This window comes from Mustela lutreola, chromosome 3 (assembly GCF_030435805.1).
Source record: "Mustela lutreola isolate mMusLut2 chromosome 3, mMusLut2.pri, whole genome shotgun sequence".
In the NCBI taxonomy this organism is placed as follows: Eukaryota; Metazoa; Chordata; class Mammalia; order Carnivora; family Mustelidae; genus Mustela; species Mustela lutreola.
Genome location: NC_081292.1, coordinates 98,937,587 through 98,965,471, shown reverse-complemented (window position 1 = coordinate 98,965,471; position 27,885 = coordinate 98,937,587). Strand labels below are relative to the sequence as shown.

Sequence of the window (27,885 nt, the reverse complement as noted above, 5' to 3'; positions counted from 1 at the left end):
TGGTTTGGTTGTGGTTTAGCACATAGGATTGAACATAGATAGGGATCTACTTCCCTTCCCTTCCAGACCCTATTTAGGTAAAAGAAAAAGTATTTTTAGTTTTTGTTATTACTTATTTTTTTTAAGTAGGCTCCATGTCCAGCATAGAGTCCAGTCAGTGTGGGACCCCAACTCATGATCAAGACCTGAGCTGAGATCAAGAGTCAGATGTTCAACGGACTGAGCCACCCAGACACCACCCCCCAAACACCCAAGTTTTTTAAAAGAATGAATCCTGAATAGTCCTGGAAAACAAGGTAAGGGGATTATTAGTTAACAAGACATTTAGAGACAGTTGAGCATGACAGAAAGGAGTTGGGGTTGGAGCCTTCTGACTCAAGATGGCAGACCAAGAACACATTTTGACTTTCTATTCTCTCCTTAGACTTCTATGAAACAATAGGTGTTTAAAAATAATAAGAGAGGCAGCGATGACTAAGTAGTAGAAGTTGTGGCGGGTGGGGGAGCAGAGGGACTCACTTTTACGTGGACAATTAAAGAGGCAGAGAAGGTGTGAGGTGAGGGAGGGGAAGGGTGTTTAGAAATAGGCCTGTAAACAAGGACAGTGACAGCAAGGCTGAATGTGCCACATCTGTGCCCCATCTCTCATCTTCATTCTTGTGTTCATGGACAGTTTCATGTTTATAGTGGGCGAAAACACAACTGTTCTCCTCAAAAGAAATGGGCTCAACTATCTGAAGAAAGTTAACACTTTTCAGTAGGTGTTGAGGGAAAAATAAAGTCAAATTTAAACATGCAAAAAATCTTTATTTTGTACCCAATAAAGTTTCAGAATTTCCTTTTAGGAAGAGCTAAGGTGCAGCAAGCAGAGTAGAAGAGCTTCCTAGTCCTGGACTAGATTTGGTTTTGACTTAGGATTCTCATTCCAGATCATAGGGTATGGCATGGAGAGGCATGACATAGTATTTCATATCCTATTAATTTTTTTAAAGTTTATTTATTTTAAATGATTTTTATTTTTTATTATGTTATGTTAGTCACCCTACAGTTTTAAATGATTTTAAAAAGATTTATTTATTTATTTGAGAGAGTGAGAGCATGAGCAGGGGGGAGTGGGGAGGGGCAGAAGTGGGGGGAAAGAGAGAAGTACGAGGGAGAAGCAGACTCCCTGCCGACTCTGGGATCACAGCCTGAGCTGGATGCAGAAGCTTAACCAACCAGCCTGAGCTGGAGGCAGAAGCTTAACCACCCAGGCACCCCTATTTATTTATTTTGGTAATTTCTACACTCAGTATGGGGCTTGAACCCACAGCCATGAGATCACAAGTCACATGCTTTACTGATTGAGCCAGCCAGGTACCCGATGTCTTATTTAGATTTTCTTTTTCAAGAATACTCGTGGAATTTTGATCGGAATGGCATTAAAAGTATAGATTGCTCTAGGCAGTAGAGACATTTTAACAATGTTTATTCTTCCGATCCAAGAGCATGGAATGGTCTTCCATCTTTTTGTGTCTTCTTCGATTTCCTTCATGAGTGCTCTGTAGTTCCTCAAGTACAGATCCTTTACATCTTTGGTTAGGTTTATTCCCAGGTATCTTATGGTTCTCGGTGCTATAGTAAATGGAATCGATTCTCTAATTTTCCTTTCTGTATTTTCATTGTTAGTGTAAAAGAAATCCACTGATTTCTGCACATTGACTTTGTATCCTGCCACGTTGCTAAATTGCTGTATGAGTTCTAGTAGTTTGGGGGTGGAGTCTTTTGGGTTTTCCATATAAAGAATCATGTCATCTGCAACGAGAGAGATTTTGACTTCTTCATTGCCAATTTGGATACCTTTTATTTCTCTTTGTTGTCTGATTGCTGTTGCTAGGACTTCTAATACTATGTTGAACAAGAGTGGTGAAAGTGGGCATCCTTGTCTTGTTCCTGATCTCAACGGGAAGGCTGCAAGCTTTCTGCATCAATTGAGAAGACCATGTGGTTCTTCTCTCTTCTCATACCACAAAAACCTTACACTTCCTTTTTTCAGTTTCAGTACTTATAATTGGGGCAAAAAGGGGAGCAGGGCTAATTAGCATAAAATTTTATTTAATTGAGTTGGGGACCACAAATTCTATGGAGCCATGGAGCCAGGGACTGATGAATGCAGAGTGCCAGTGTAGCTCTTTGAAACCCCATTTCAGTACTAGACCAGAGGCTACATACTCAGTATTGGCAGATAATGGGGCTGGAAATTAGGTGTTCTTAGCTGCAGTTGGCCTTCTTCTTCCTGTACTTTTATTATCAGCAGACTTGGACAGCAAGCCAATTTACTGGTGACTGCTCCTTGTGAGAGTGTCCTGAAACCTTTCTCTGATCCACTGGTGACTTGTGAGCATGTCAGAACACTCCAGAGAAGAATTTCATTTACCTCTATTTATGGAATCCGAGGAGTCCAGGATGATTAGGATCTGAGTGTTGCTGTTCTTCATATCACCAGGACTGGCACACTATGATTTTTCAATTGGTATTTATTGAATTGTGTTTTTAACTATGCACAAGGTATGGTGCTGGTGAGTTCTTATGTGCTTTGCCACATAAGGTGAAATAGTGTATTAATAGCCTAAGAAAACTGTTTTTTTTTTTTTTTAATTTATCAGAGAGAGAGAGGGGGAGAGAGTGAGCACAGGCAGACAGAATGGCAGGCAGAGGCAGAGGGAGAAGCAGGCTCCCTGCTGAGCAAGGAGCCCGATGCGGGACTCCATCCCAGGACGCTGGGATCATGACCTGAGCCGAAGGCAGCCGCCCAACCAACTGAGCCACCCAGGCGTCCCCTAAGAAAACTGTTTTGACCTGAATTCACATTAAAGAGATTGGAGAATTAAAAAAAAAAAAAAAAAAAAAAAAGAAAAGAAAGCCAATATTGCTAAACCAGAAAACTTACTAGGAGATATTTCCTGCTCCAGGTCCTGGATCACCTACATAAGCCAAACTAGATTCAAGTATTACTTTTTGCTGGGGCACCTGGGTGACTCAACTAGTTAAGTGGCCAACTCTTGATCTCAGTTCAGGTCTTGATCTCAGAGTTGTGAGTTTAAGCCTTGTGTTGGGCTACATGGTGGGCATGACGCCTACTTAAAAAAGTTATATATACACACACACATACACACACACATACATATATATATTTACACACATGTATTACTTTTTTCCTCTTATCTAAATGATTTTATTTTATGTATTTTTTAAGAAAAAATTATTTATTTATTTTTTTATTTTACAGAGAGAGAGAGATAGATCACAAGTAGGCAGAGAGGGAGGCAGAGAGAGAGGGGGAAGCAGGCTCCCTGTGAGCAAAGAGCCCAATGCGGGGCTCAATCCCAGGACCCTGAGATCATGAGTGGGAGGCAGGGGCTTAACCCACTGAGCCATCCAGGTGCCCTTATCTAAATGATTTTTAAATTAAGTGTTAAGTGATTAATTGAGGAAAATCTGGAAAATACAGCAAAGAATGAGGAAGAAATAAGTCATCCCTATGGATCCCATCACTTAAAGACAATGTGTGTATTTTGAACACTCCAAATCCAAACCTTGCAAGATACCAAACTAACACAGAAGATAGGGTTAGCTTTATTGCTTTACTGAGAGAGGGTCAGGAACTTCAGTGATGTCACTCAGTTTGCTCAAGCTCATCCTCATCAAGTGGGAACCAGGAAAAATTCTAGATGATTCCAAACTCTGTTGTTGACTAAGTCATGCTATTTTGCAAAAGATTAGATTGGAAGGCATCACAGTATTCCCCATCCTGAATTTCTCCTCAGAGAGGAGCTGGGTTAAGACAGGAGCTCTTGCCATCAGAGTTTGGAGTTTTAAAGACCATTAACTGTAGGCCTTCCCAAAGGGGTGTGTGTGTGTGTGTGTGTGTGTGCGTGCACGTGTGTTTAAAGAGCGAGAGAGAGAAAGTTTACAGGTAGATGTTAAAAATGAGAAAGCAGTCCCAAAATGGAGTCACTTGTGCTAAATTCTACACTAGCAAAAAAATATTTAATACCTAATCTAATTGTAGTTTCAACCTCCCAGGAATAACATGGAATTGTCTGGTAAGCATAAATGAGATAATCCTCTTGATAGACCCATTTTGATCTCTTTGAGGAAGGTAACCTTGCTTGAAACAATGCATTCTTTGCTGACAATTTTCTTTTCCTATCCTTCTTCCACCTTTAAAAACCTTTCCTTTTCTATAGCTCATTGGAGCTCCTTTCTATTTGCTAGATGTGATGCTGCCCGATTCATGAATTGTTAAATAAAATCAATTTGATCTTTAAATTTACTCAATTGAATGTTTGCTATTTATCACAGAAAAACAAATCTTAAGTGTATAGCTCAATAAATGTTTACAAAATTCACCTTTGAGGAGGAGGGTGGTGGGAAGTTCCCTCAGGCTACTTCCCAGGAAGGGTCCCTACCTTGAGCCCAGAGGCACCACAGGGGCTTAAAGCCATCTTAAAAGTTTAGCAGTAAAGATCACTAACATTTCTCTATTTCCCACCATTATCTTCTTTATTTTAAAAATAAACTTTTTATTTTATTTTGGAATAATTTTATTTTATTTTTAAAAAGATATGTATTTATTCAAGACAGGGAGAAGGAGAGAAAGAAGCAGGCTTCTCGATGAGTAGGGAGCCCAGTGCAGGGCTCCATCCCAGGACCCTGGATCAGGACTTGAGTAGAAGGCAGATGTTTAACTGACTGAGCCACCTAGATGCTCCTGGAATAATTTTAAATTTGCAGAAAAGTTAGTATACTCTTCACTCAGTTTCAGATAAAGTTCACATCTTACATAATCACGGTGCAATTATCAAAACTAAAAATTACAAGTAATTGTTATTATTCAAAATCAAGCATTTGGAATTTACCAGTTTTTTCCAGGATTCCACCCTGGATCCCCCATTGCATCTGACAGTTTCTCAGTCTTTCCTTGTTTTTCATGACCTTTAAAGTTTTTGAGGAGTACTGGTGAGGTAGTTTGTTGAACATGCATGAATTAGGAGTTGTCTGATGTTTTTGTCATGGTTAGATTGGGACTGTAGTTTTTTTGGAAGGAAGGCCAAAGGAAAAGTGACCTTTTCATCACACCATGTCAAAGGTAAATATTATCAACATGACTTACCATGGCTGATGTCAATTTTTATCACATGGTTGAGTAGTGTTTCTCAGGTTTCTCCACTGTAAAGTTATTTTCTTCCCTCTCTTTGAGAAGAAGCAATTATGCAGATTCAGAGATGTGTGGGTGGAGGTTTATACTCCCTCTGGAGTTATTATTATTATTATTATTAGAATTCTTCTATTAAAAATAAACTTCTCTGGGACGCCTGGGTGGTTCAGTTGGTTAAGCGGCTGCCTTCGGCTCAGGTCATGATCCCAGCGTCCTGGGATCGAGTCCCACATCGGGCTCCTTGCTCCGCAGGGAGCCTGCTTGTCCCTCTGCCTCTGCCTGCCTCTCTGTCTGCCTGTGCTTGCTCGCTCTCTCTCCCTCTATCACTGGCAAATAAATAAATAAATAAATAATCTTAAAAAAAAAAAAAAACAAAAAACCTTTTTTCTTCATTAATTTAACCATTTACTTTCAAAAGAATGGACTCCGGGGGCGCCTGAGTGGCTCAGTGGGTTAAAGCCTCTGCCTTCGGCTCAGGTCATGATCCCAGGTCCTGGGATCAAGCCCCACATTGGGCTCTCTGCTCAGCCGGAGGCCTGCTTCCTCCTCTCTCTCTGCCTGCTTGTGATGTGTGTCTGTCAAATAAACAAATAAAATCTAAAAAAAAAAAAAAAAAAAAAAGAACTCTTATATTTGTTTTATACTCTGTTATAACCTAATACTACATAATTTATTTTGGTTCTCAAGTTGTTCCAGATTTCACCATGGGGAGCTTTTTCAGGTTTATTCCTGTGTCCTTTAACATGCCTCCATGATTTTATTTTTTGAGCATTTCTTACTTCTACATCAAGCTCCAGGCTCAGGTTGTGCTTTCGCTGCTATAGTTCTAGAGCCACTCATTTCTCTAAGCAGCCCTGGCTCCTTTTATTGGAGGATGGCAATTGGACAAAGACCAGAGTGCAAACAACTTTTTCAGTTGAAAATTAAACCTCCACTTAAGCAAAGTTGAGGATGCTTCAAGTCCCTCCCCTCCCTCCTATGACTACCCGTGCTCTGCCACTGCCTCCGCGATTATTCCGGGCGCGCGGCCGGACGCATGCGCGCGGGGAGGTGTGACGTTGCACAGCGGCCCGGACGTAGGCGTGAGGCAGTCGGACCCCAGGAACCCCAGTGGCGTCCTTGCGGTCACGCGCCCTGCTTCGGTGCTCCGCGGCGGCTGGAGAGTTCGCAGGTAAATGTGTTCATCCGGTCCAGGCGACTCCAGGGTCCCTTCTTTTCCCCACCGTCCAGAGTTGGTTCCTTTGGAGCCTTTCCCTAGAGTCGCCCAGCCTGTCACCACTCGGAGACGATCCCTTCTTTACCCGCGGTCCCGCACGTCTTCGGCGTCGGTCCCTTAGAGCCTTGGTGAGAAAGTCGTCCCTCTCCGCGCGTCCTCCCCTTCCCGGGTGTAGGTCCCTGCAGAACTTCTCGTACAGCCGCCCAGCCCCGCATCCCTCGGAGAGAACCCCACCTTACACCCAGCGGCCCGCCCCTCCCCGGCGTAGATCCCAGCCTCCTCTAGCGGCGTTCCCTTGGCGCGCGTCTGAGGCGACCCCCCAGACTCCCCGGACCCACCTTCTTTCTTCACTTCCTGGTGTTGGCCCCACCAGAGTCTCCTCTGGAGCGGTGCCGCTCCGCGTGCCCTCTTCTTCCCCCGTGTCGACTCCTCCAGAACCTTCCTTAGAGCCGCCCATCCCGTCCCCCTCGGAGCGGACCCCCTCGGCTTCGGCCAGGCTAGAGCTGCGCAGCTCCAAGCCGCTCGGGAGGCACTGTTCTCGGCCCTTGGTGCCGTTGTGCCCTCCCCTGTAGAGCCGCCCAGACCCGCACCCCTCCAAGAGCACCCCCTCCTCCCGGTGAGCGTCCCTCCTCTTCCGAGCCCCTGTGGCGCCTCCTACAGCGCCACCCACTCGGCGCCCCTCTGAGGAGATCCCCGACCCACGCCCCTTCTCCCCTCTCTGGTGTCAGCCTCTCCAGAGCTTCCCCTTGAGCTGCCCAGTCCTGCCCGAGCTCTCCTGCTGCTGTCCCCGTTCCCTCAGGTGCTCCCCGCGGGCCCGCCACCTTTCCGCCTGCACGGGTCTCCCAGAGCCTAGTTGCTGCCTTGCCCGCACCGAGATTGCACTCTCCTTAGGAACAGAGCAGCATTGAAGCTGAGGACTCGCGGGTGCGACTGGCCCCCACTTCCTTTCACTTATTTCTGGCTTTGTAGTGGTTGGTGGTTAGTCTTAGGACTTTTGGTTGCACATTACCTTTTTTCACGTTTGATCTTTTCACTCAGCCAGATCGGGAACTCCGGAGCGCAGGGTTTTTATTTTGTGTGGGCAGAGAGTTTTTTATTTTTATCTCAAATGTAAAGTATTTACATAGAAGAGGCTTCGTAAAAATGAAGGAATAGTAAGTTCCTGTTTTTCAGGGCGTGTGGAGGGTATGCGGTATAATGGCCATACTGTCAAGAAATCTAGAGGAACGCGGTAAATTCCCAACGCCATTGACTCCTGGCCCCCGAGAATCTTTTTTTTTTTTTTTTTTAAAACCTCTTCTGACTAGGACAGGGTGGAGTCACTGACAGAGGCTGGAGTATTTATAACGAAAGGGGGGAAGTTCTGGGTCTCTTGGTCTTTGAGGAAGCTATAGCCAGTGCAGGAAATGAGTTGTCTGAAGTCACAAGGGGAGTTAGGGCCCTAGCTGACGAGGACTGTCAGCTGCTTATTGTGGCCGTCATTATTTGTCGAACAGATCAATGACCAAAATATATGTGATTGTCTTAAGGGCCAGCCTATACGTGGCAATGAGAATGCCTGGGGTTTATTTTTCGCATTAGTGATTTTTATACTTGACTCCCCTGCCCCTCCCCAACATATTGATCTCTGAGGGCAGGAATTCAGAATGCTTCAGGATGGTCCTGGCAGACAACTTAGTGTTCAGTATATGCTTACTAAAGGAAGCTGCAGAAAAGAACTCAGAACCTGACAGAGGTTCTTCACTAGCATATTTTTAATTGTGTTGGCATATTCTGTAGGTAAAATTCCTAATAATCTCAAGGACTGAATTTATGAAACTTGTACATCATTCTATAGAATGAAGAACAGATAACACTCTGTGTGATAGTCATATTACTTCTCTGGAAGATAGAGTGTTCTTTTCTGATTGCCTCTAGAAACTTTTCTGAGCTTCCCAGCTTGCCACTCTACATAAATATTTGGGTTCTTTCTCCTTAACTCTGCCTTTTTTTCCTTTCCAGATGTCTAAAGAAATTAAAAATTATTAGTGTCTGTAACTATGAAAAACTTCAGAGAATAAAATAAACATATTACAAAATGAGGGTTAGTTGTGTTTCATTGGTTGTATGTTTGCTTCTGAATTTGATGGTGAGGATAGAAAGTTGAGCTTTCTTGCCTGTCCAGCGTGTCTCTCCTTTGATGAGTGCTATATTAGGCTTGTTATTGAGAAGTGGTTGCTACATGGTAATGGTCAGTGCTATATATGAACTAAATGATGATGTATCATCCAGTTTTTGTTCCCTGTATTTAGAGGCACTTGGGAATTCTTGTTGCCTTTACAATATCGTTCTTTTTTTTTTTTTAAGATTTTATTTAAACATTTATACATTGCGAGAGTACATGCGTGTGTGTGTGTGTGCGCACGTGTGTGCGCACACACACACACACACACACACACAGAGTGAGGAAGGCAGAGGAAGATTATCTTCACGCAGACTTTGTGCTAAGTGCAGAGCCTAAGGCAGGGCTCAGTCTCACACCCCATGAAATCATGACCTTAGCCAAAGCCAAGTTATCCAGGCACCCCTAAAGATTTTATTTTTAAGTAATCTCTCCACTCAATGTGGGGCACAAACTCACAACCCTGAGATCAAGAGTGGCATGTTCTACTGATGAAGCCAGCCAGGTGCCCCTGCATTATCATTTTTGAAGAACAGAGTTTTTCTTCCTTTGATAAGGTAGTCACTTTTACAGTTAAAGTACAGAGAGGACTAGCTAGAGGAACAAGTGTATTGTGAGTGAGTCAGTTGTAGACAGCCTTGAATTGCACTTCTTAGAACAAGATAGTATTGTAATTATAGCTGTTCTCTCTTTTGGAGTGCCTCATATGGGGCTCTTTGGGCATATTATCTCAGTTAACTGTCACACTTAACCTCATGAGATAACTAGTAATGTCCTGTCATATAGGTAAGAAAGTGAGGCTTGGGAGGTTTGCTTTTGTGCTCATAGTCATAGCAGTTAGTAAGAGGTAGAGCTCAGAACTGCCAGATTCCAAAGGGAATATTCTTCCTACCTGTTAAAATTGATGTCTTTTGGATTCAGTGTTTTGTTTTGTTTTTAAAGGTTTTATTTTAGAGAGTGCGTGTGCACTCATGAAGTGGGGTGTAGAGGGATAGGGAGAAGGAATCTGAAGCCGACTCTATGCTGAGTGCACATCTGCACATGGGGCTTGATCTCATGAACCTGAGATCAGGACTTCAGCTGGAACCAAGAGGTGGGATGCTTAACCAAATGAGCCACCCAGGTACCCTTGGATTCAGTGTTTTTAAAATGATTTGAGTTCACATTTAAACTAATTTGAATTGCTGAATATGATTTATATTTAAAAACTTCCTATAGATTTACTGGCCTGTGAGTAATGTGGGTATTTTGCAGGTAGTTAGTTTGCTGGTGTTTTATTGTCTAGAGACCAACCTCAGGACTTTTATCTGATGAGTTTTAGTTTATGCAATAGATCTTGCTTCAGGATAGAAATAGTGGAATGCTGAAATAAGTTGTGAAGTAATGTGGAATTCAGCAAGGTAAGGCAAAGAAATATTCCTGTTCCTTAAGGGATGGATTTGGTTATGTGTTCTGCAAGGTTTTTTGTTTTTTGCTTTTATTTCTAGTGTACATGTATTCAAATTTTAACCTTCAAGGGCATCTTTATTAAGTCTTCTAAGCCATTTGAGAAGCAGTGTAATGTGCTACTATCTTCTGGAATGTTCTGGACAAATTTTAGTCATGTGGCTAGTGAGGAAGTAAAGTGATAATAATGATAATTGCTGTGTGAGCAGCTCCCATTTCTTGAGTTTTAGTAATGTCAGGCACTATGCCAAACACATGTTCTTTCACCCAGTTTTCCAAATGTCAAGTAGTTGTTGGTATTCTCATTGTATAGATCAAGAAACTAAGGCTTGAAAAAGTTAGGTAACTTGCCCAAGGTTATTTATTTACTTATTTCCCAACCCCCAAGTTTATTTATAAATGAGTGAGTCAGGATTTGAACATGGGTCATCTGCTTTTGTCCCTGCTGTTGGTGTTTTTGTCTTTGTGATTTAGGCCCTGTTTTCCCCTTAACTCACTTTAGTTGCATTTCAGGAGGGAGATTTAGTTGTTTGTGCTCCTTGTAATCCATCATTAATGTTGAAAATAGCAAAGCAGTCACCTGCATGGGTGATCTTGACATTACTGGTATTTCTTTTGTCTTGGATCCTCATTTTAATATTACTGTTGTGCCTTCTGTGAAAATAATTCTCTTGTGAATTCCAGTGTTTAGTAACAAGAAATATGGACTTTACATATCTATGTAATATTTCTGTTTAACGCAGAGGGAAAATGAGACTATAGATGTTTAAAGTCTGCCCCCCCCCACCCTCTCCCACCAGCACTGTTTCCAGGTACTCTCAAGGCAGGACAGGCTAGCAGGATCTGGGGTCAGGAATTGGGCTAGGCTGATGAGTAAGGTACTTCTTTTAGGCATATGAGTGCTCTGTAGGGCTGAGGGCAAGTAGGCTGAGTGATAGATAATGTCCCTTCTCCCTCTGCTCTGTGGTCAGGATTCAGGAGCCTGGCAGGGTGCAGACTCTAGATAGAAAGATGCAGCTGTGGTCCAGCTTAGGTGACATGGGCCATTTAAGGTGTAGTTGATGGCAGCTGCTTATTTAAGTACTTGTAGCCTTTGGTGTATCTTATTTATAAGCCCTTGGTGTATCTTATATGGAGGATCTGTATTGTGTTACATGTTGCTTATGGGTTGGGAGCCAGAGGCAAGGGTTCTCTTGTTTTAGAGGCTGAGACTAAGGCTGATGAGGCAATATGCTTCATGTGGTGGTCATGATACCAAAGTGATGCCTGACAGAAGAGGCTAGTAGGCACAGTCAAAGGACACACATCTCTTTAATGGGGATAAAGAACTTGTTCTCCTACATTCAGATGAGTGCCCACCTTGCAGTCTCTGCTAGATGGCAAAATGCCCTGGCTTCAGTCCCCCAAGAAGATGTGCTGCAGTAGATGGTATTGCCTAATTAGAGTGAAGATCTCACAAGGGGTTTTAGGAGGCTTTTATTATCATGGGGCTTTAATCTTTTCTTGGTGTCTTTTGACTTTTCTGGAGACTGACTTGTAAGTGCCTGCTCAGCAAGTGCAAGTAACCAAACTCAAGTGTATTCCTGAGGGTGTGAGTCCAAGGTTCGTTTCCTGAACATCCTTCTTCCCAGTAGCCTGTTTTAGGCTGTTTCAAAGCCTGTTCCTCTGATATTCCCTACTGCATAAATTTTGTACAGTTGAGTCCTTAACTCAGAAGTCCAGACTTCCTGTTAAAAAAGAAATTGTAGTGTTCTAGTAAACATGACAAAGATCTCTATTACCGTAATAACCATTTGAATTATCTAGTGAGGAGAAGGTATACAAATCAAAGTATTTAAACAAATTTTAACCCCCCCCACCCCATCCCTTGTTGAAGGAAATCCGAACTCACATTGGAAATTGTGTTTTCTCTGACACATTTCATAGCAGTGTATTTGATTTTTACTCATCTATACTAAGGATGCCTTTCATTCTCAGTTGGTTCTAATGAATTATAATTATTGTTCTCAATTTGGCATTATCAGAAGCCCTTCCTTCAGCTGGTTTGCTTCTTTATCCTTTCTAAAGGCATTCCTGAAAGTATCTTTGTTTTTTGGTAGTAGGCACATCTTGAGGTTTCCTGTCCCTAAGTTGTAACCAGCTCATTTTCAGGGAGCATTGATTCCTTTTAGAGGAGACCAGTATCAGAGATAAAAATCTGGATGCAGGGGTACCTGTGAGATTGTCCCACAGAATGACTAAAGATAGGATGATACCAGAGAAAAAGCTACTTGAGTCCACAGAAGAATTACCCCTTTTCAAGAAGTCATGAGTTTCTGGCACCTGGGTGGATTAATAGGTTAAGTGTCCAACTTTTGATCTCAGCTCAGGTCCAATATCCAGGTCATGCATTCAAGCCCTGTGTTGTGCTCCAAGACACCGCATGGAATTTACTTAAAAAGAACAAAAATCCCCCCAACCCACATGATTTTCTATTGCTAATTCCAGTTTGTTTCTTTCAGCCTTGTAATACTCTAATTTTCTCTTACTCTAATGGTTTTGAATTATTTTTTATAGGCACATTAAAGATAATGATGTCCTCTTGATGTAGAAGCTTTTTTTTTTTTTAAGATTTTATTTATTTATTTGACAGAGATCACAAGTAGGCAGAGAGGCAGGCAGAGAGAGAGAGAGGAGGAAGCAGGCTCCCTGCTGAGCAGAGAGCCCGATGTGGGGATCAATCCCAGGACCCTGGGATCATGACCCGAGCCAAAGGCAGAGGCTTTAACCCACTGAGCCATCCAGGTGCCCTTTATTTATTTATTTTTTTTAACTTTTAAAATTTAAATTCAATCCAGTTAGCATATAGCACATTATTGGTTTCAGGGGTAGAATTTAGTGATTCATCAGTTGCATATAAGAGCCAGTGCTCTTCACATCAAGTGCCCTCCTTAATGCCCATCACCCAGTTACCTCCTCCCACCTACCTCCCTTCCAGCAACCCTCAGTTTGTTTCCCGGAGTTCTGTGTCTCTTGTGCTTTGGCTCCCTCTCTATTTTTCTTTTCTTGTACCTTCCCTTGTCCTATATTCATTTGTTTTGTTTCTTAAATTTCACATATGAATGAAATTAAATGGTATTTGTGTTTCTCTGACTTATTTTGCTTAGCATAATACCCAATGACGTTCCATGCATGTTGTTGCAAATGGCAAGATTTCATTCTTTTTGATGGTTGAGTAATATTCTATTATAGATAGCTACACACATACCTAGACACACACATACACACACACACCAGGTCTTCTTTATCCATTTATCTGTCATTGGACATGTCAACTCTTTCTACAGTTTGGCTGACGTGGACATTACTCCTATAAACATTGGGGTGCAGATGCCCTTCTGGATCATTACATTTGCATCTTTGGGGTTAATATCTAGTAGTCCAGTTCCTGGGTTTTTTTTTTTTTTTTTTTTAAGATTTTATTTATTTGACAGAGAGAGATCACAAGTAGGCAGAGAGGCAAGCAGAGGGGGTGGGGGAGGAAGCAGGCTCCTTGCCTAGCAGAGAGCCCGATTCGGGACCCGATCCCAGGACCCTGAGATAATGACCTGAGCTGAAGGCAGAGGCTTAACCCACTGAGCCACCCAGGCAGCCCCAGTTGCTGGGTTTTAAGGTAACTCTATATTTAACTTCTTGAGGAACCTCCATACTGTTTTCCAGAGTGGCTGCACCAACTTGAATTTCCATTAACAGTGTAAGAGGGTTCCCCTTTCTCCACATCCTCACCAACATCTATTGTTTCCTGACTTGTTCATTTTAGCCATTCTGACTTGTGTGAGGTGGTATCTCATAAAGGTTTTGATTTTTATTTTCCTTGATGCCAAGTGATGTTGAGCATTTTTTCATGTGTGTGTTAGCCATTTGTGTATGTCTTCTTTGGAGAAGTGTCTGTTTATGTCTTCTTCCCATTTCTTTACTGATTTTTTGTTTTTTGGGTGTTGAGTTTGTTAAGTTAATAGATTTTTGGGTTCTAGCCCTTTATCTGATATGTCATTTGCAAATATCTTTTCCTAGTCATTGGGTTGCCTTTTAGTTCTGTTGGTGTTTCCTTTTCTGCACAAAAGCTTTTTATCCTGAAGAAGTTGCAGTATTCCTTTTTTTTTTTTTTTTTAAAGATTTTATTTCTTTAGAGAGACTGTATGTGCGCTTGCTCTCATACTCAAGTGTGAGCAGGGAGGGGTAAAGGAGGAGGAAGAGGGAGAAAGAATCTGAAGCCTACTCTGCACTCAGTGTGGAGCCGGATGTTGGGCTTGATCCCTGGATCATGACTTAAGCTGAAGCCAAGGGTCAGATGCTTAACCAACAGAGCCACCTAGGCAGCCCCCAATAGTTCATTTTTGCTTTTGTTTCCCCTCTGTTTGTAGACGTGTCTAGCAAGAAGTCAAAGAGGTGTTCTCTTTAGGATTTTGATGGATTCCTGTCCCACATCTTCCATCCATTTTGAGTTTATCTTTGTGTGTGGTGAAAGAAAGTGGTTCATTCTTTTGTGTGTGGCTGTCCAATTTTCCCAACACCATTTTTTGAAGAGACTCTCTTTTTTCCATTGGCTATTTCCTGCTTTGTCAAAGATTAGTTGACCATAGAATTAAGGGTACATTTCTGGGTTTTCTGTTCTTTTCCATAGATCTGTGTGTCTGATTTTGTGCCAGTACTGTACTATTTTGATAATTACAGCTTTGTAATACAACTTGAAGTCCAGAATTGTGATGCTTCCAGCTTTGGTTTTCTTTTTCAGGATTGCTTTAGGTATTTGGGGTCTTTTGTTCATCCATACAAATTTTAGGATTGTTTCTTCCAGCTCTGTAAAAAATGCTGATGCTTTTTGATAGGGATTACATTGAAAGTGTAGATTGCTTTGGACAGTATAGACGTTTTAATGATGTTTGTTCTTCTACTCCATGCTTGTGGAGTGTTTTTCCATTTCTTTTTGTCTTCCTCAATTTCTTTCATAAGTGTTCTATAGTTTTCAGAGTGGTTAGTTTTATTCCTAGATATCTTATGGGTTTTGGTACATTTGTAAATTGGTACAATTGTACAATTGTCAATGGGATCGATTCCTTAATTTTTCTTTCTTCTGCTTCATTAGTGTATAGAAGTGCAACTGACTTCTGTGTGTTGATTTTATATCTTGAGACTTTGCTGAATTTCTGTATCAGTTCTAACAATTTTTGGGTAGAGTCTTTTGGGTTTTCTAGAGTTGTGAAAAGTGAAAGTTTGACTGCTTCTTTGCTGATTTGTATGCCTCTTACTTCTTTTTGTTTGATTGCTGAGGCTAGGACTACCAGTATTATGTCGAACAACAATGGTGAGAGTGGACATCCCTGTTGTGTTCTTGACCTTAGGGGAAAAACTTTTAGTTCTTCCCCAATGAGGATGAAACTCACAGTGGGTTTTTCATATATGGCTTTTATGATGTTAGGTGTGTTCCCTCTATCCTTACGTGATGCAGGGTTTTTATTAAGGGGATACTATATTTTTATTAAGGGATACTATATTTTGTCAGATGCTTTTTGTGCATCAATTAAGAGGATCATATGGTTCTTGTCCTTTCTTTTATTGATGCGGTGATTATTTATTGGTGATGAACCACCCCTGCAGCCCAGGAGTAAATCCATCCTACTTGGTCATGGTGAATAATCCTCTTAATATTCTGTTGGATCTTATTGGATGGTATCTTAGTGAGAATTTTGGCATCCATGCTTGTCAGGGATATTGATCTGTATTTCTCCTTTTTAGTGGGGTCTTTGTCTGATTTTGGGATCAAGGTAACGGCCTCATAGAATGAGTTTGGAAGTTCCTTCTATTTCTGTTTTTTGGAATAGTTTCAGGAGAATAGGTATTAATTTGTCTTTAAATGTTTGGTTGATTTCCTCTGGGAAACAATTTGGCCCTGGACTTTTTTTGTTCGGAGATTATTTACTGATTCAATGTCTTTGCTGGTTATAGGTTTATGCAGTTTTTCTATTTCTTCCTGCTTCAGTTTTGGCAATTTATACGTCTCTAGGAATGCATCTATTTCTTCCAGATTGCCCAATTTGTTGACATGTAATTGCTCATAATAATCTCTTAATTGTTTGTATTTCTGTGGTGTTGGTTGAGATTTCTCCTCTTTCATTCACGATTTTATTAATTTGGGTTCTTTCTCTTTTCTTTTTGGTAAGTCTGGGTAGGGGTTTATCAATCTTACTAATTCTCTCAAAGAACCAACTCCTAGTTTCATTGTTCTGTTCTTTTTTTTTTTTTTTCTAAATTAATTTCTATATCATTGATTTCTGCTCTAATCTTTATTTTCTCCTGCTGAATTTAGGCTTTATTTGCTATTATTTATCCAGTTCCTTTAGGTGTAAGGTTAGGTTGTATATTTGAGATTTTTCTTGCTTCTTGAGAAAGGCCTGTATTGCTATGTGCTTTTCTCTTAAGACTGCCTTTGCTGCATCCCAAAGGTTTTGGACTGTTGTGTTTTCATTTTCATTTGCTTCCATATATTTTTTAAATTCTTCTTTAATTTCCCATTTGCCTCATTCATTCTTTAGTAGGATGTTCTTTAAACTCCATATATATTTTTTTCTTTTTAAATTTTTTCTCAAATGGCCTGGTATTGATTTCTGTTTCTTCATGTTTATATACCCAGGTACCTGAAAGTAAAACCCAACCTCCCAGGAAGTAAGTACTAAGAGAATAGAGGTATAATATCTGGCAACTCAGATGCTGACCTATACAATTTGTAGATAATAGGAAATCTCTAGGTCCTTAAGGTTTTAGCATGAACTCTCTTTTAAACTCCTATCTTCATGGTCGGTAGTGTTACTAAATTTGCAGGTATGTAAAGTTGTTGGTCTCAGATTCTTAAAAGACCTTTGAGTAAATGTAACTGTTCTTATCCCAGGACTGACATTTTGACTATTTTTACATAACCACCAACAGATCAAGTACCAGTGAAGTTGTATGATAGCATTTTAGCCAGATTTTATTGTATTGTATTGTGACTTGGTAGCTACCAATACCTCCTAATAATTTTTTGGTCTATACCCAGGTATTTTCCTTTTCACATGAAATACAGATTAAGAATTCATGTTATGATGATGGTAGGACACTTTAGTATAATTATTCAGGATTTGGCGTGAATGAATACTGATTTATGCTCTGGGGTAATAACACCACTACAGAAATGTTGTCTACAGCATTGCATCACCCATCTTTAATTAAGTTTAATCTGTTGCTTTTATTGCAGGGTAAGCTACATGAAAACAGGGACTTTAGCTTGGTCACTGCTGTGTCCTTAGTGCCTACTACAAGGTTGGGCACACATTAGCATTCAGTATTTGTTGGATGAAAATATGATGGTGTCTGTTTTGAAATAAATGATTATTTTAGGAAGGTTTTTTCCCCTTCTTTTCTTGCTGTAGGTTTAGAAAACCATTCAACCTGGTTTAAATAATAAACTGTCATTTTGCTTAACAGCCTTGGATTAGGGAGGGTTTCCTGGTCAGTGATAGGTGCTGTTAGCCCTCTAGTCAGCGGCACTTGGCTTAGTCCCTTTTAGTCAGCAGTGAGCAGCATTTATGTGCACTCAGAAAAAGGGGAGAGACTGCCTTTCTGTTTCTAGATTACCTGAGTGTGTGGGAGAAAAATGGGGAAAGATGAAAAACTTACTTCCTTTCATGGAGAGGACAGACAGCATGAGTTGGCAGAAATCACAAGGATATTAAGAACATTTAATATATGAGATTTGGGAGATGCTGGAGTATAGGATGAACCAAGCTTGTGTAGCTTATTTTGTAAAGGTTTGGAGAATGGTGAGAATTTAGTCAGACATGGGAAAAATTAAAGGTGGTGGGACTGATTTGTTCTTATCAGGTGCCCACTTAGGCTTTTCTTCTGTTTTGCTAACCTTCCAGCCCTTAAAGAGAATACCTAAAAATGCTAAAGTAGAAAACAAAAATGGTCCAAATAAATTCTCCAAGTAAGATCTATTTTTTTTTTTAAAGATTTTGTTTGTCTATTTGAAAGAGACACAGCACAAGCAGATTCCCCACTGAGTGGCGAGCCTGACTTGGGGCTTGATTTGAGGACCCCAAAATTATGACCTGAGCTGAAGTCAGATGCTTAACTGACTGAGCCACCCAGGTATCCCTATTTTTTTTAATTCCAAAAAAATTTTTTTAAGTTATCTCTATGACCAAAATGGAACTCAAACTCACAACCCTGAGATCAAGTATCGCATGTTTTACCAACTGAGCCCACAAGGAGCCCCTAAAATCTGTTGATGAAAGAAAAAGGATATAATACATGGAAATTGTTAAAAAATTAAGTATTAATAGAAAGGTGTAATAGGACTGAATAGTCACTTTTTCTTCTTTTTTTCAAAAAATCTATTTATTTTAGAGAGCACTTGTATGTGCAAAGGGAAGGTGGGTAGTGAGAGTTAAAAGCAGACTCCTCACTGCATATGGAGCCTGATGTGGGGCTCCATGTCACAACCGTGAGCTCACTCATTGAGCCGAAACCAAGAGTCGGATGCACAACCAACTGTGCGACCCAGGTGCCCCTAGTCACCTTCCTTTCTGATACATACACAGCATTGCCTCATTTCTTCTCCGCAGAGATACACGTGGTTAAGAGTTTCTGTGATTCCTTCCCCAAAACAATTGTGCAGATATCAGCACACATTTTTCTACCTCCTTTTTCATATCTGCATAATGATCTGTCATTTGTAGAGGTACCCTTTGAGCCATTTTCTGAAGTGGATCACTTTGGATGGGGCTAGTATTTTGCAGTATAAGCAACATTGCCATATATACATTGCCAATATACAGATTTGTTGGTAGACCTCTGCACATCTGTCAGTGAAGCATAATCCTAGTAATCGTGAAATTTCTGGGTCACAGTTTATGAACGTTTAAAATTTTGATGGATGTCAAATCTTCCTCCCAGAGGTTTGTACCAGTTTTCACTCCTGCCATTTTGCTTACTCCTTTCTGGGTATCCTAGTTTTCTTCATTTGTGTCTATCTGATAGGTAATATTGTGACTTGTGTTTTGAATTTTGTCTTTAGAATTAAGAGAGAAATTGAATATCTTATAAATTTTTTGCTCATTAAGGTTCCTTTTCTTGTAAACTGCTGGGTGATGGTCATTTCTGTTATGTGTGAGCTATGGATGTGAAGGAAATTAGCTCTTTGCTGCCATATAGTTGTAAATGTTTTTTCTTAATCTTTTTGTCTTTTTGACTTGTTTTTCCACTCAGATTTTTATTTTTATGGAGTTAAATTTATCACACTCTTTCTTGACTTCTTGAATTCTGTTCTGACCAGCCACTTGGCTTGTTGACACTAGTGCACATCTGACTGGGCTGTGTGAATTCAACTGGTCACACCAGGAATAAAGCTGAAGCAGTGGACCCCAGAGCCCCAGGACACTGGGCATGTTTGGAGAAGTCACAAATCCTTGACAGAGCTAAATCTTAGTGTTCCTTGGGTGCCTTATGTCTGTTGAGTGGTGTTAGATTTAGTAAGGTGGGCAGAGTATTGAGCCAAAAGCCTAGAGTGGGAGGTGTGGGGAGGGGTTTTATTGTCCCTGTTGAGGAGGTATTAGGTAAATGCCAGATGGCCAGTGAAATAAAATGGCTTTGGTGCCTTCCTCAACTGACACAGAAGGAGGTCAGGATGGACAGTTAAACCAGATGGATGTGATTTTTGTGATAAAACAAGAAATATGTGAACTTTTAAAACCTTTGGAATTTCCTGAGATAGAGGTGCTGAGTATCTTGTTATTCATAGTAAGCCCTTTTCAACCATATCTAAGCTTATGCTAATGAAGTAACTCTGGCTGGGCCCCTAGATAACTTTAGGATGGGGCCAAATTCCAGGGAACTCAACCTTGTGATTAGAAGGTTAGAACGTTCAGCCCCATCCCTGGACCTGCAGGGATGGGGAGAAGCTGGGGATTAAGTACAGTCACCAGTGGTCAGTAATTAATCAATCAGCCTACTTAATGCAACCTCCTTAAAACCCCTAAAGCCAGGGTTCTAAGAGCTTCTGGGTTAATAATCACATAGAGGTGCTGGGAGAGGGCAGTGTGCCTAGAGAAGGCATGGAAGGCTTACCCATATGATGCTCTTTGCATCTCTTCTGGTCTGGCTTTTCCTGTGTTGTATCCTTTATAAGAAACAGGAAATGGTAAATAAAACACGTTCTTGAGTTCTGTGAATCATTCTGGCAAAATTACCAAATTTGAGGAGAGGTTGTGGGAACCCCCAATTTGTAGGTCAGAAATACTGGAGACTTAGAATTTGTTTCTAAAGTGGAAGCACTCTTGGGGAACTGAACCCTTAACTGATGCTAATTCTAGGTCAGAACTGAGTTGAATCAGTAGACGTCTAGTTGTTGTCCTGAGATTCAGAGAATTGGTTTTTAATGTAGAAAGACCCCACATGTTTGGTGTCAGAAGTGTTGTGAGTGAAAAACAGCTTAAATGGGCCATTCTCTTTTCTAGGTATAACTTTGAAATTGGCTGTTTCTTTTATAGGTGGAAAAATGGCATTTGTGAAGAGTGGATGGTTGCTGCGACAGAGTAAGTACAGAAGATGAGCCTGTTGGACTGGGTTTAGTGTTGTCTTAGGGTACATGTTTATTTCTTTTGCTGAAAAAGATCACATTTAAAAACAAACGTCAAAGTCTTATTAATTTTTAGAGCTCTGTGAACTGTGTTTTTGCTCACACAGAGTTCTTTCTTTGTTATAACCTTGATAGGAACCAGGGAATCGTGGTAGTCCCTGCTGGTTTATCTTTTTCTCACTAGGGTGCTCTATTTCTTATGGCTGACCTGAGTCCCTCCTGGAATCTAACCAAGCTGCACCCTGTCTCTGTGGGAAATACCTGTCTTATTTGGGGATTGAACAGTGACTAAGATTCTGAAATACTAGAGACTTTAATTATAGAGATGAAGATTTGATTTGAGAGATAAATAAAATTTTATTTCTTTTAGATAAACTAAAACTAGTTTATCCAGAACTAGTCTTTTGGATCTCCAAAAGAACTCTGCAGAAGAGAATCCGTTTTTTGTTTATTTTCTTTTAAAGACTTTAATTATTTGTTTGAGAAGGAGAGAGAGAGTGTATGAGCATGAGAGAGAATGAATGAGCGAGGGGATGTGCGGGGGGGGGGGTGGAGGGGTGGGGAAGGGCAGAGGGAGAGGGAGAAATACTCCCTGCTGAGCAGGGAGCCCAATGCAGGACTGGGATCATGACCTGGGCCAAAGGCAGACACTTAACCGACTAAGCCACCCAGGTACCCAGGTTCATGGAATGTTCTAAAGTGAGAAGAACCAACTCTGTTCTTTGGAGAAAAAGTAAACAGATTATTCTGCTGTCCTTCTAAAAAGAGTATAGTTAAGGGAAAAGTGACTACTATATCACTTATGACTTTACCAAAAAACTGAGCTATAGTTTATACTGTTTATTGTTCAGATACAAATATATGTTATACCTTCAGAACTTAGCTAAAATTGAGACTAGCACTGAAGAATGGACTGCATACCTTAGATGGTTTATAAAAACTATTATTTATGAGGGTTGTTTGTGATCCTGTTACATAGATTTTACATATGTTATGTACTTATCACAGCAGATCTGTGAGGTGGGTGACATTATCCTGGTTTCTAGTTGAAGAAATTGAGTTTTAGTGATGTTAGGTAACTTAACACTGTGAGTGGCAAACCTGTATTGAGATTCAGGACTGTGTCATTTCAACATTGATACACTTTCTACCAGGAGACAAGCCTTCAGCTTATTTGTCCTGTCACTAGTTCTACATTCCTAGACCTGGAGCTGAACCAGGTGTCCTTTCAAGGTCTGTGACAGTTCTATATTCTAAGAATAGATAGAGCAGTGTTGGCTTGAAAAAGAAAGTCCTGGCATATTGGAGTCTAGCCCCAGTCTTAATATAAGTTTCTTTGTTTTGGGTTCTGTGATTCCATTCTTCCCTAAATTGTTAGGGGATGTGGAGAGCCTTGCTTGTGGAGACCTTGAGGATGTACCTTCCTTTCCTGGCCCTTTGGATATCCTCTGCTTTTCTTTTTAGGCTTTGCTGTGTCCTTGTTTGAGGACAAGCTTTCCTTTCTCCACCATGACTCAATGTAAATGTTCTGGCAACATAAATGAACAGTGACCATTTTGACTATTTTTTGTCCCTTCTCCCATCGCTGCCTATGTGTGACATACACAAAATAGATAAATTAAAAAAATTGTACAGACTTTTCTAGTTTCTTGGTCCATTGGCAGTCTTGAATGTATATTCAGAAAACTTACTCCATTTCCCCATCTTCGAATTTGTGGGTTGATTTTCCTTTGCAAAAACCAGAACTGTCGATCATAATAAAATAAGATGAGGTGAGATTTATTATACTCACTGGGTATAAACACAGATGGTTACAGGTATGCATAGTGGTCTAGAGGATTCCTTTTGTTGCCATTGCCACACAGACCTTTAGGACTCTGGAGGACAGCCTAAATTGGAAATCTGCAGTCAGGGCTTAGGTGGCAGGTGAGATACTTGCGTAGAACTCCCTAAACTGGTGATCCCGTCTATATGTTTGGGTAGCTCTGTTGGATAGTTTTGTATAGCTCAAGGGGCTGCCAATCAAATGGATGCTGATGTCACTTATTTATCAGTTTGGGACAGCGCTGTGGATGCCCCTTTTTGCAAGGAGGCTGCCTGATAGATAAAAGAAATTTGGAAGGGTGATATGGTACATATTTTGTTATCACCAGTAATGGCTAGGAGAGCAAAAGGAGAGGTACATGGAATGGGGTTTGTGCACAATGGCCAAGAAGGGTGGGATCTAACAGGAACGAAGGATGTAATAGGTAGTTTGTGGGTGTGAGGAAGGAGTAGGGGTGACTGACTTGGCCTTTTTGTTTTCCTTTTTGTCTGACAGGGGAATTTCATTTTCATAAAGTCAAGTGCCTAGTCCAAGAATACAAATGATTGGATGAATTCCTTAAACTGATAGGATGTGTGAGGTAGCAGGACAGATGCATTCAGGATGGGAGTCAGTGTCCTGGCTGTGGGTACACCCAGTGTCTGAACCTGCTTCTGTGTCTGTCTGAGGCAGGGAGACCCTCCCACGCCATGGGCTTTAAGGGAAGATGAACGGTAAAGAAGAATATATGTGAAAGCTCTTTGAGAAAAAAACAAACATATTTTTTCAAAAGAGGAAGGCTTTACTCTTCTCTATATACTTTATATACTTTGTACATAGAGACTTCACAGTCCATTGTTCTCTGATCATTAGCAAAGTTATATACTACTGGGAAAGTTTTGATACGCTACATGGAAAATTAAATATTAGATGTTTCATTAGCTTAAAATGAAGGACTTTTTGTTTTTAAAAAATTTTTTGAGTATAATTGACATAGTCTTATATTAGTTTCAGGTGTACAACTCTATTATGCTATGCTCACCACAAACATAGTTACCATCTATTTCCATATATCACTATTACAATATCATTGATTGTATTCTTTGTGCAGTACCTTTTATTCCCATGACTTATTCATTTCATAACTGGAAGCCTCTATCTCTCACTATCCTTCCTCTGTTTTGCCCATCCCTCATCCCCCTCCCATTTGGCAAACATCAGTTTGTTCTCTGTATTTATGTGTCTTTTTCTTTTTTTAATGTTTGTTTATTCATTTTATTTTTTTAGATTCCACATTGAGTGGAATCATGTGGTTTTGTCTTTCTCAGTGTGATTTATTTCACTTCTCAGTGTGATTTATTTCACTTAGCGCAATACCTTCTAAGTCCATCCATGTCATCACAAATGGCACAGTCTCATCCTTTTTTTTACTACTGTGTAATATTTCATTGTCTGTAAATGTCACATCTTTCTTATCCATTTATCTGTCAATGGACACTTAGCAACTTAGGTTTCTTCCTTATCCTGGCTGTTGTAAATAATGCTGCAATAAACATGGTGACTATATGTTTTCAAATTAGTGTTTTTGTTTTCTTTGGATAAATAGTAGTGGAATTATTAGACCATATGGTATTTCCTTTTTTTTTTTTTTAAACATCTTAATTTAATTTTATTTTTTTCAGTGTTCCAAGATTCATTGTTTATGTACCATACCCAGTGCTCCATGCAATACGTGCCCTTCTTAATACCCACCACCAGGCTCATCCCTCCAGTCCCCTTCTCTCCAAAACCCTCAGTTTATTTTTCAGAGTCCTCAGTCTCTCATAGTCCATATGGTATTTCTACTTTTAATATTTTGGGGTACATCCATACTGTTTTCCATAGTAGCTCTGCCAGTTTACATTTCCACCAACATATGAGGGTTCTTTTTTCTCTATATCCTCACCAACACTTGTTATCAAAATCAAGGTTTTATCAAACTTTAAAAAAAAATGGGGACTATTAAGTTGGCAGCATTCTTAGTACCTTTAGTGTAAGCTGCATGTAGCCTGGTATAGCATAGGTGTTTATGCCATTGGAGTCTGCTTTCATCTCCATTTTGTTGGAGCAACTTTGGGCAGCTGTATGCATGCATACTTAGGGGGCCAGAGGAACGTTTCCTTTGTTTCCTTTGTTTTAGTTTTCTGTGAACTAGAGAATGAAGTCCTTGCTTTTTTGGCTCAAAACCAATGGGTTTCCATTTTTTTCAGGTACTATTTTGAAGCGTTGGAAGAAGAATTGGTTTGACCTGTGGTCAGATGGTCACCTGATCTATTATGATGATCAAACTCGGCATAGTGTTGAGGATAAGATCCATATGCCAGTAGACTGCATCAATATCCGCATCGGGCATGAGTGTTGGGGTAAGTGAGTCTGTTGTGGCCCACTTCTGTCCTCTACCCTTGACCATTTATGGTGGGAGTTGAATCATCTTCCTTTCTCATTTTGCTTTCATTGGCAGACCAAAGAAGGGTTTCATCTTTCATCAAAGAAGGGAGGTAACCACAGTGGGCATCCATATACTTGGATCATGAATCATATGGTTGGGGCAGATTAATTTTCTCAACTGAATCAGACCCAGCAGTCCACATTCCTTGCTCTGTTATGGAGAAAGTGATGGAGAACAACCAGACTGCTGGGATCCCCAAGAAAGATGGAACCACCCTAGGTAGTACAGGTTTTGTTACTCAGAAACTGGCATCTTATTGATGACACCACCAGTCAGTTACTTAATCCATGATGCCTTGGCTTTCTGGAATTATTCTTTATATTCATTTTAAAGTAATACATTTTTAATAAGTATAGACTTTTCTATTTCTAATTAAGGGCATATATAGACTTCCTTGTTTATTAGCTCTGTTTCTGTTTTGGAATAGTGTCTGTTTTAGTAAACATTGATGTTTGAAGCATCCTGATCTATATAATAGTTTTTGAAAAAAAGAGTTAACAAATGGCCTATCTGCTAGTAATAACCATTGTTGTAACATCTTGCCCCTGCATGTTAGTTCTTGAAACACAAGTATCTATGGGCTAGCTGTTGAAATATCTACCCTATGCTAGGCTCAAATATCATAGACCTTATTTTTTGGTACACAGAGCTACTTGAAAAGTATGATTTTCACTTTTAAAGCAGTGATCCAGTTTAGTATTTCCTGTGAATAAAAGCAAAAAGTATTTTGTTATCTGATGCTCAGTAATGCTTTTCATTGGGGCTTATTCTTCTAATGTCTGGGCCGTTCTGTACATTTCAGTATATGGATTGCCCTCTAGAAGAGGCCTGCTTGTTCTTCCTTCAGGAAGTTTATTTATTTATTTTTATTTACTTATTTGTTTAAAGATTTTATGTATTTGAGAGAGAGAGGAAAGGAGAGAGCACATGGGTGAGGGGAGAGGGAAAGGGAGGGAGAAGCAGACTCCTTGCTGAGCAGGGAGGCTGATGTGGGGCTCCATCCCAGGACCCTATGAACATGACCTAGGCTGAAGGCAGATGCTTAACCAACTGAGCTACTCAGGCGCCCCTCCTGTAGAAAGTTTAATTGGAACAGAGTTGTGATTCATGTGCTTGGTTTTGTAGAGCAGGGCAAAGATGTTTTATTATTGGAATGTTCTGAAGTACTGGTCTTTTGCTTATCTGAGTTGTTAGGTAGAATAAATCCTTTAAAACAAACTATATAAATACTGCCTTATTATACTTATTTTTCAGATATCCAGCCTCCAGATGGGAAGCCAAAAGACTGTATGCTGCAGATTGTTTGCCGAGATGGGAAAACTATCAGTCTTTGTGCAGAAAGCACAGATGATTGTTTGTAAGTTTAGAGTTTTTATGTGTTTAATTTAAAAACTGTTGTGTTTTAATTTCCAGTCAAGGAAATTTCCAGAAGGGAGAAGTATGAGAATGTTTTCCTTCAGGCAGCAGAATAAGTGGCTCAGAGGATATGTGAAACAAATGTAACAGGGCATTATTCCATACCTAACAACCCTTGTCCTAGTTTCTGCTTCTCTAGAGCTGTGCAGGCGAGATCCCATTATACTGGGAATGACAGAGTATTAGTATATAGCCACTTTGCATTCTTTTTCATTACTAGATGTACATTGGGTAATGGATGTAGTTGAATGGGTTCTTAAATCTTGTTCTTTTTATGTAAGTATCTTTTAAAAAAGCACTGACATCTCTGTTACTCAGTCTTTTCCTTCCTTTGGTGGTTCTTGCTCCATCTGCCATCTTTGAAGAGGAGATATCAAGCCATAAGGAAGAAAACCCAGCTTTATCAGTTCTCAGCCTGTTAACATTGGCAGTGAAGTTGAATCAGAATCTTGAAAACACTGGCTAAATATAACTTGGAGGTGAGGAAGTGCCTAGGTGGCTCCTTCGGTTAAACATCCAACTCTTGATTTTGGCTCAGGTCATGATCCTCAGGGTCATGAGATTGAGCCCTGTGTTGGGCTCCATGTTGGGTGTGAAGCCTGCTTAAGATTCTCACTCTCCCCCTCTCTGACCAAGCACAAGTGCATGCAAGCTAACTCTTTCTTAAAAAAACAAAAAACAAAAAAAAAACTGAGGGAAATTTTTTTTTTTGGCTATTCTGTGCCACCCTTATGAGTTAACTCTGGACGTTGTAAGAATTCACTAACCGAATATTGTAATGTTCATTTATATTAAAATCTTTATATTTAGGTGACTATTTACATACAATCCAGGCCAGTTTGTCAGAGTGCCTGCTCCACATTTCACATATATGTTCATTTTCAATATAAACATTTATTCCATGCTAAACTCACAGAGTTTATTTTAAATACCACATATATCTGCTTTTTTACACTCTTCTGATTTATATCAAGCAGTAAATCTTAAACGATACTTTCTGGAAGAGATACAGCTTTCCTTTAGACTGATGGAGAAATGACCACACATAAATCCAGTTTGCTACCTTTTAATAAACTGGATTTATATTATTACTACTTAACAATTTAAACATGTATATTGCACACTTACCCGGCAGTAGGCACTGTGCTAATTACTTTATATATGTTATTTAATCCTCACTATATCTTATAAGGTAGGTGCTATTCTTGTTATAAGAAATTTAGGCTTAGTGAGGTTAAGTAACTTCCTGTATCACTGTTTTTTTTTTTTTTTTTCTTTTTTAAAAAGATTTTATTTATTTGTCAGAGAGAGAAGGAGAGAGAAAGAGCACAAGTAGGAGAAGTGGCAGAGGGTGAGGGAGAGGCAGTCTTCTTGCTGAGCAGGGAGCCTGACGCAGGGCTTGATCCCCTGACCCTGAGATTATGACTTGAGCCAAAGGCAGATGCTTAACCAACTGAGCCACCCAGGTACCCCCCATATCACTTTTTTAATGCTCCTGTA

At 40.2% G+C, this 27,885-nt stretch overlaps 1 protein-coding gene across 2 annotated transcripts in view; it reads left to right on the top strand.

Moving 5' to 3' along the window:
- The first annotated feature begins 6,229 nt into the window (after positions 1-6,229).
- PLEKHB2 (pleckstrin homology domain containing B2) overlaps positions 6,230-27,885 on the top strand; it is a 47,177-nt gene continuing 25,521 nt past the window's right edge. For both annotated transcript variants that reach the window (XM_059166543.1, XM_059166542.1), the window contains exons 1-4: positions 6,230-6,371; positions 20,589-20,633; positions 24,731-24,883; positions 26,224-26,326. In XM_059166543.1, coding sequence (XP_059022526.1) covers positions 20,597-20,633; positions 24,731-24,883; positions 26,224-26,326 — 293 coding nt within the window. In that variant the 5' untranslated portion in view covers positions 6,230-6,371; positions 20,589-20,596. The remainder of the gene's footprint in view (positions 6,372-20,588; positions 20,634-24,730; positions 24,884-26,223; positions 26,327-27,885) is intronic.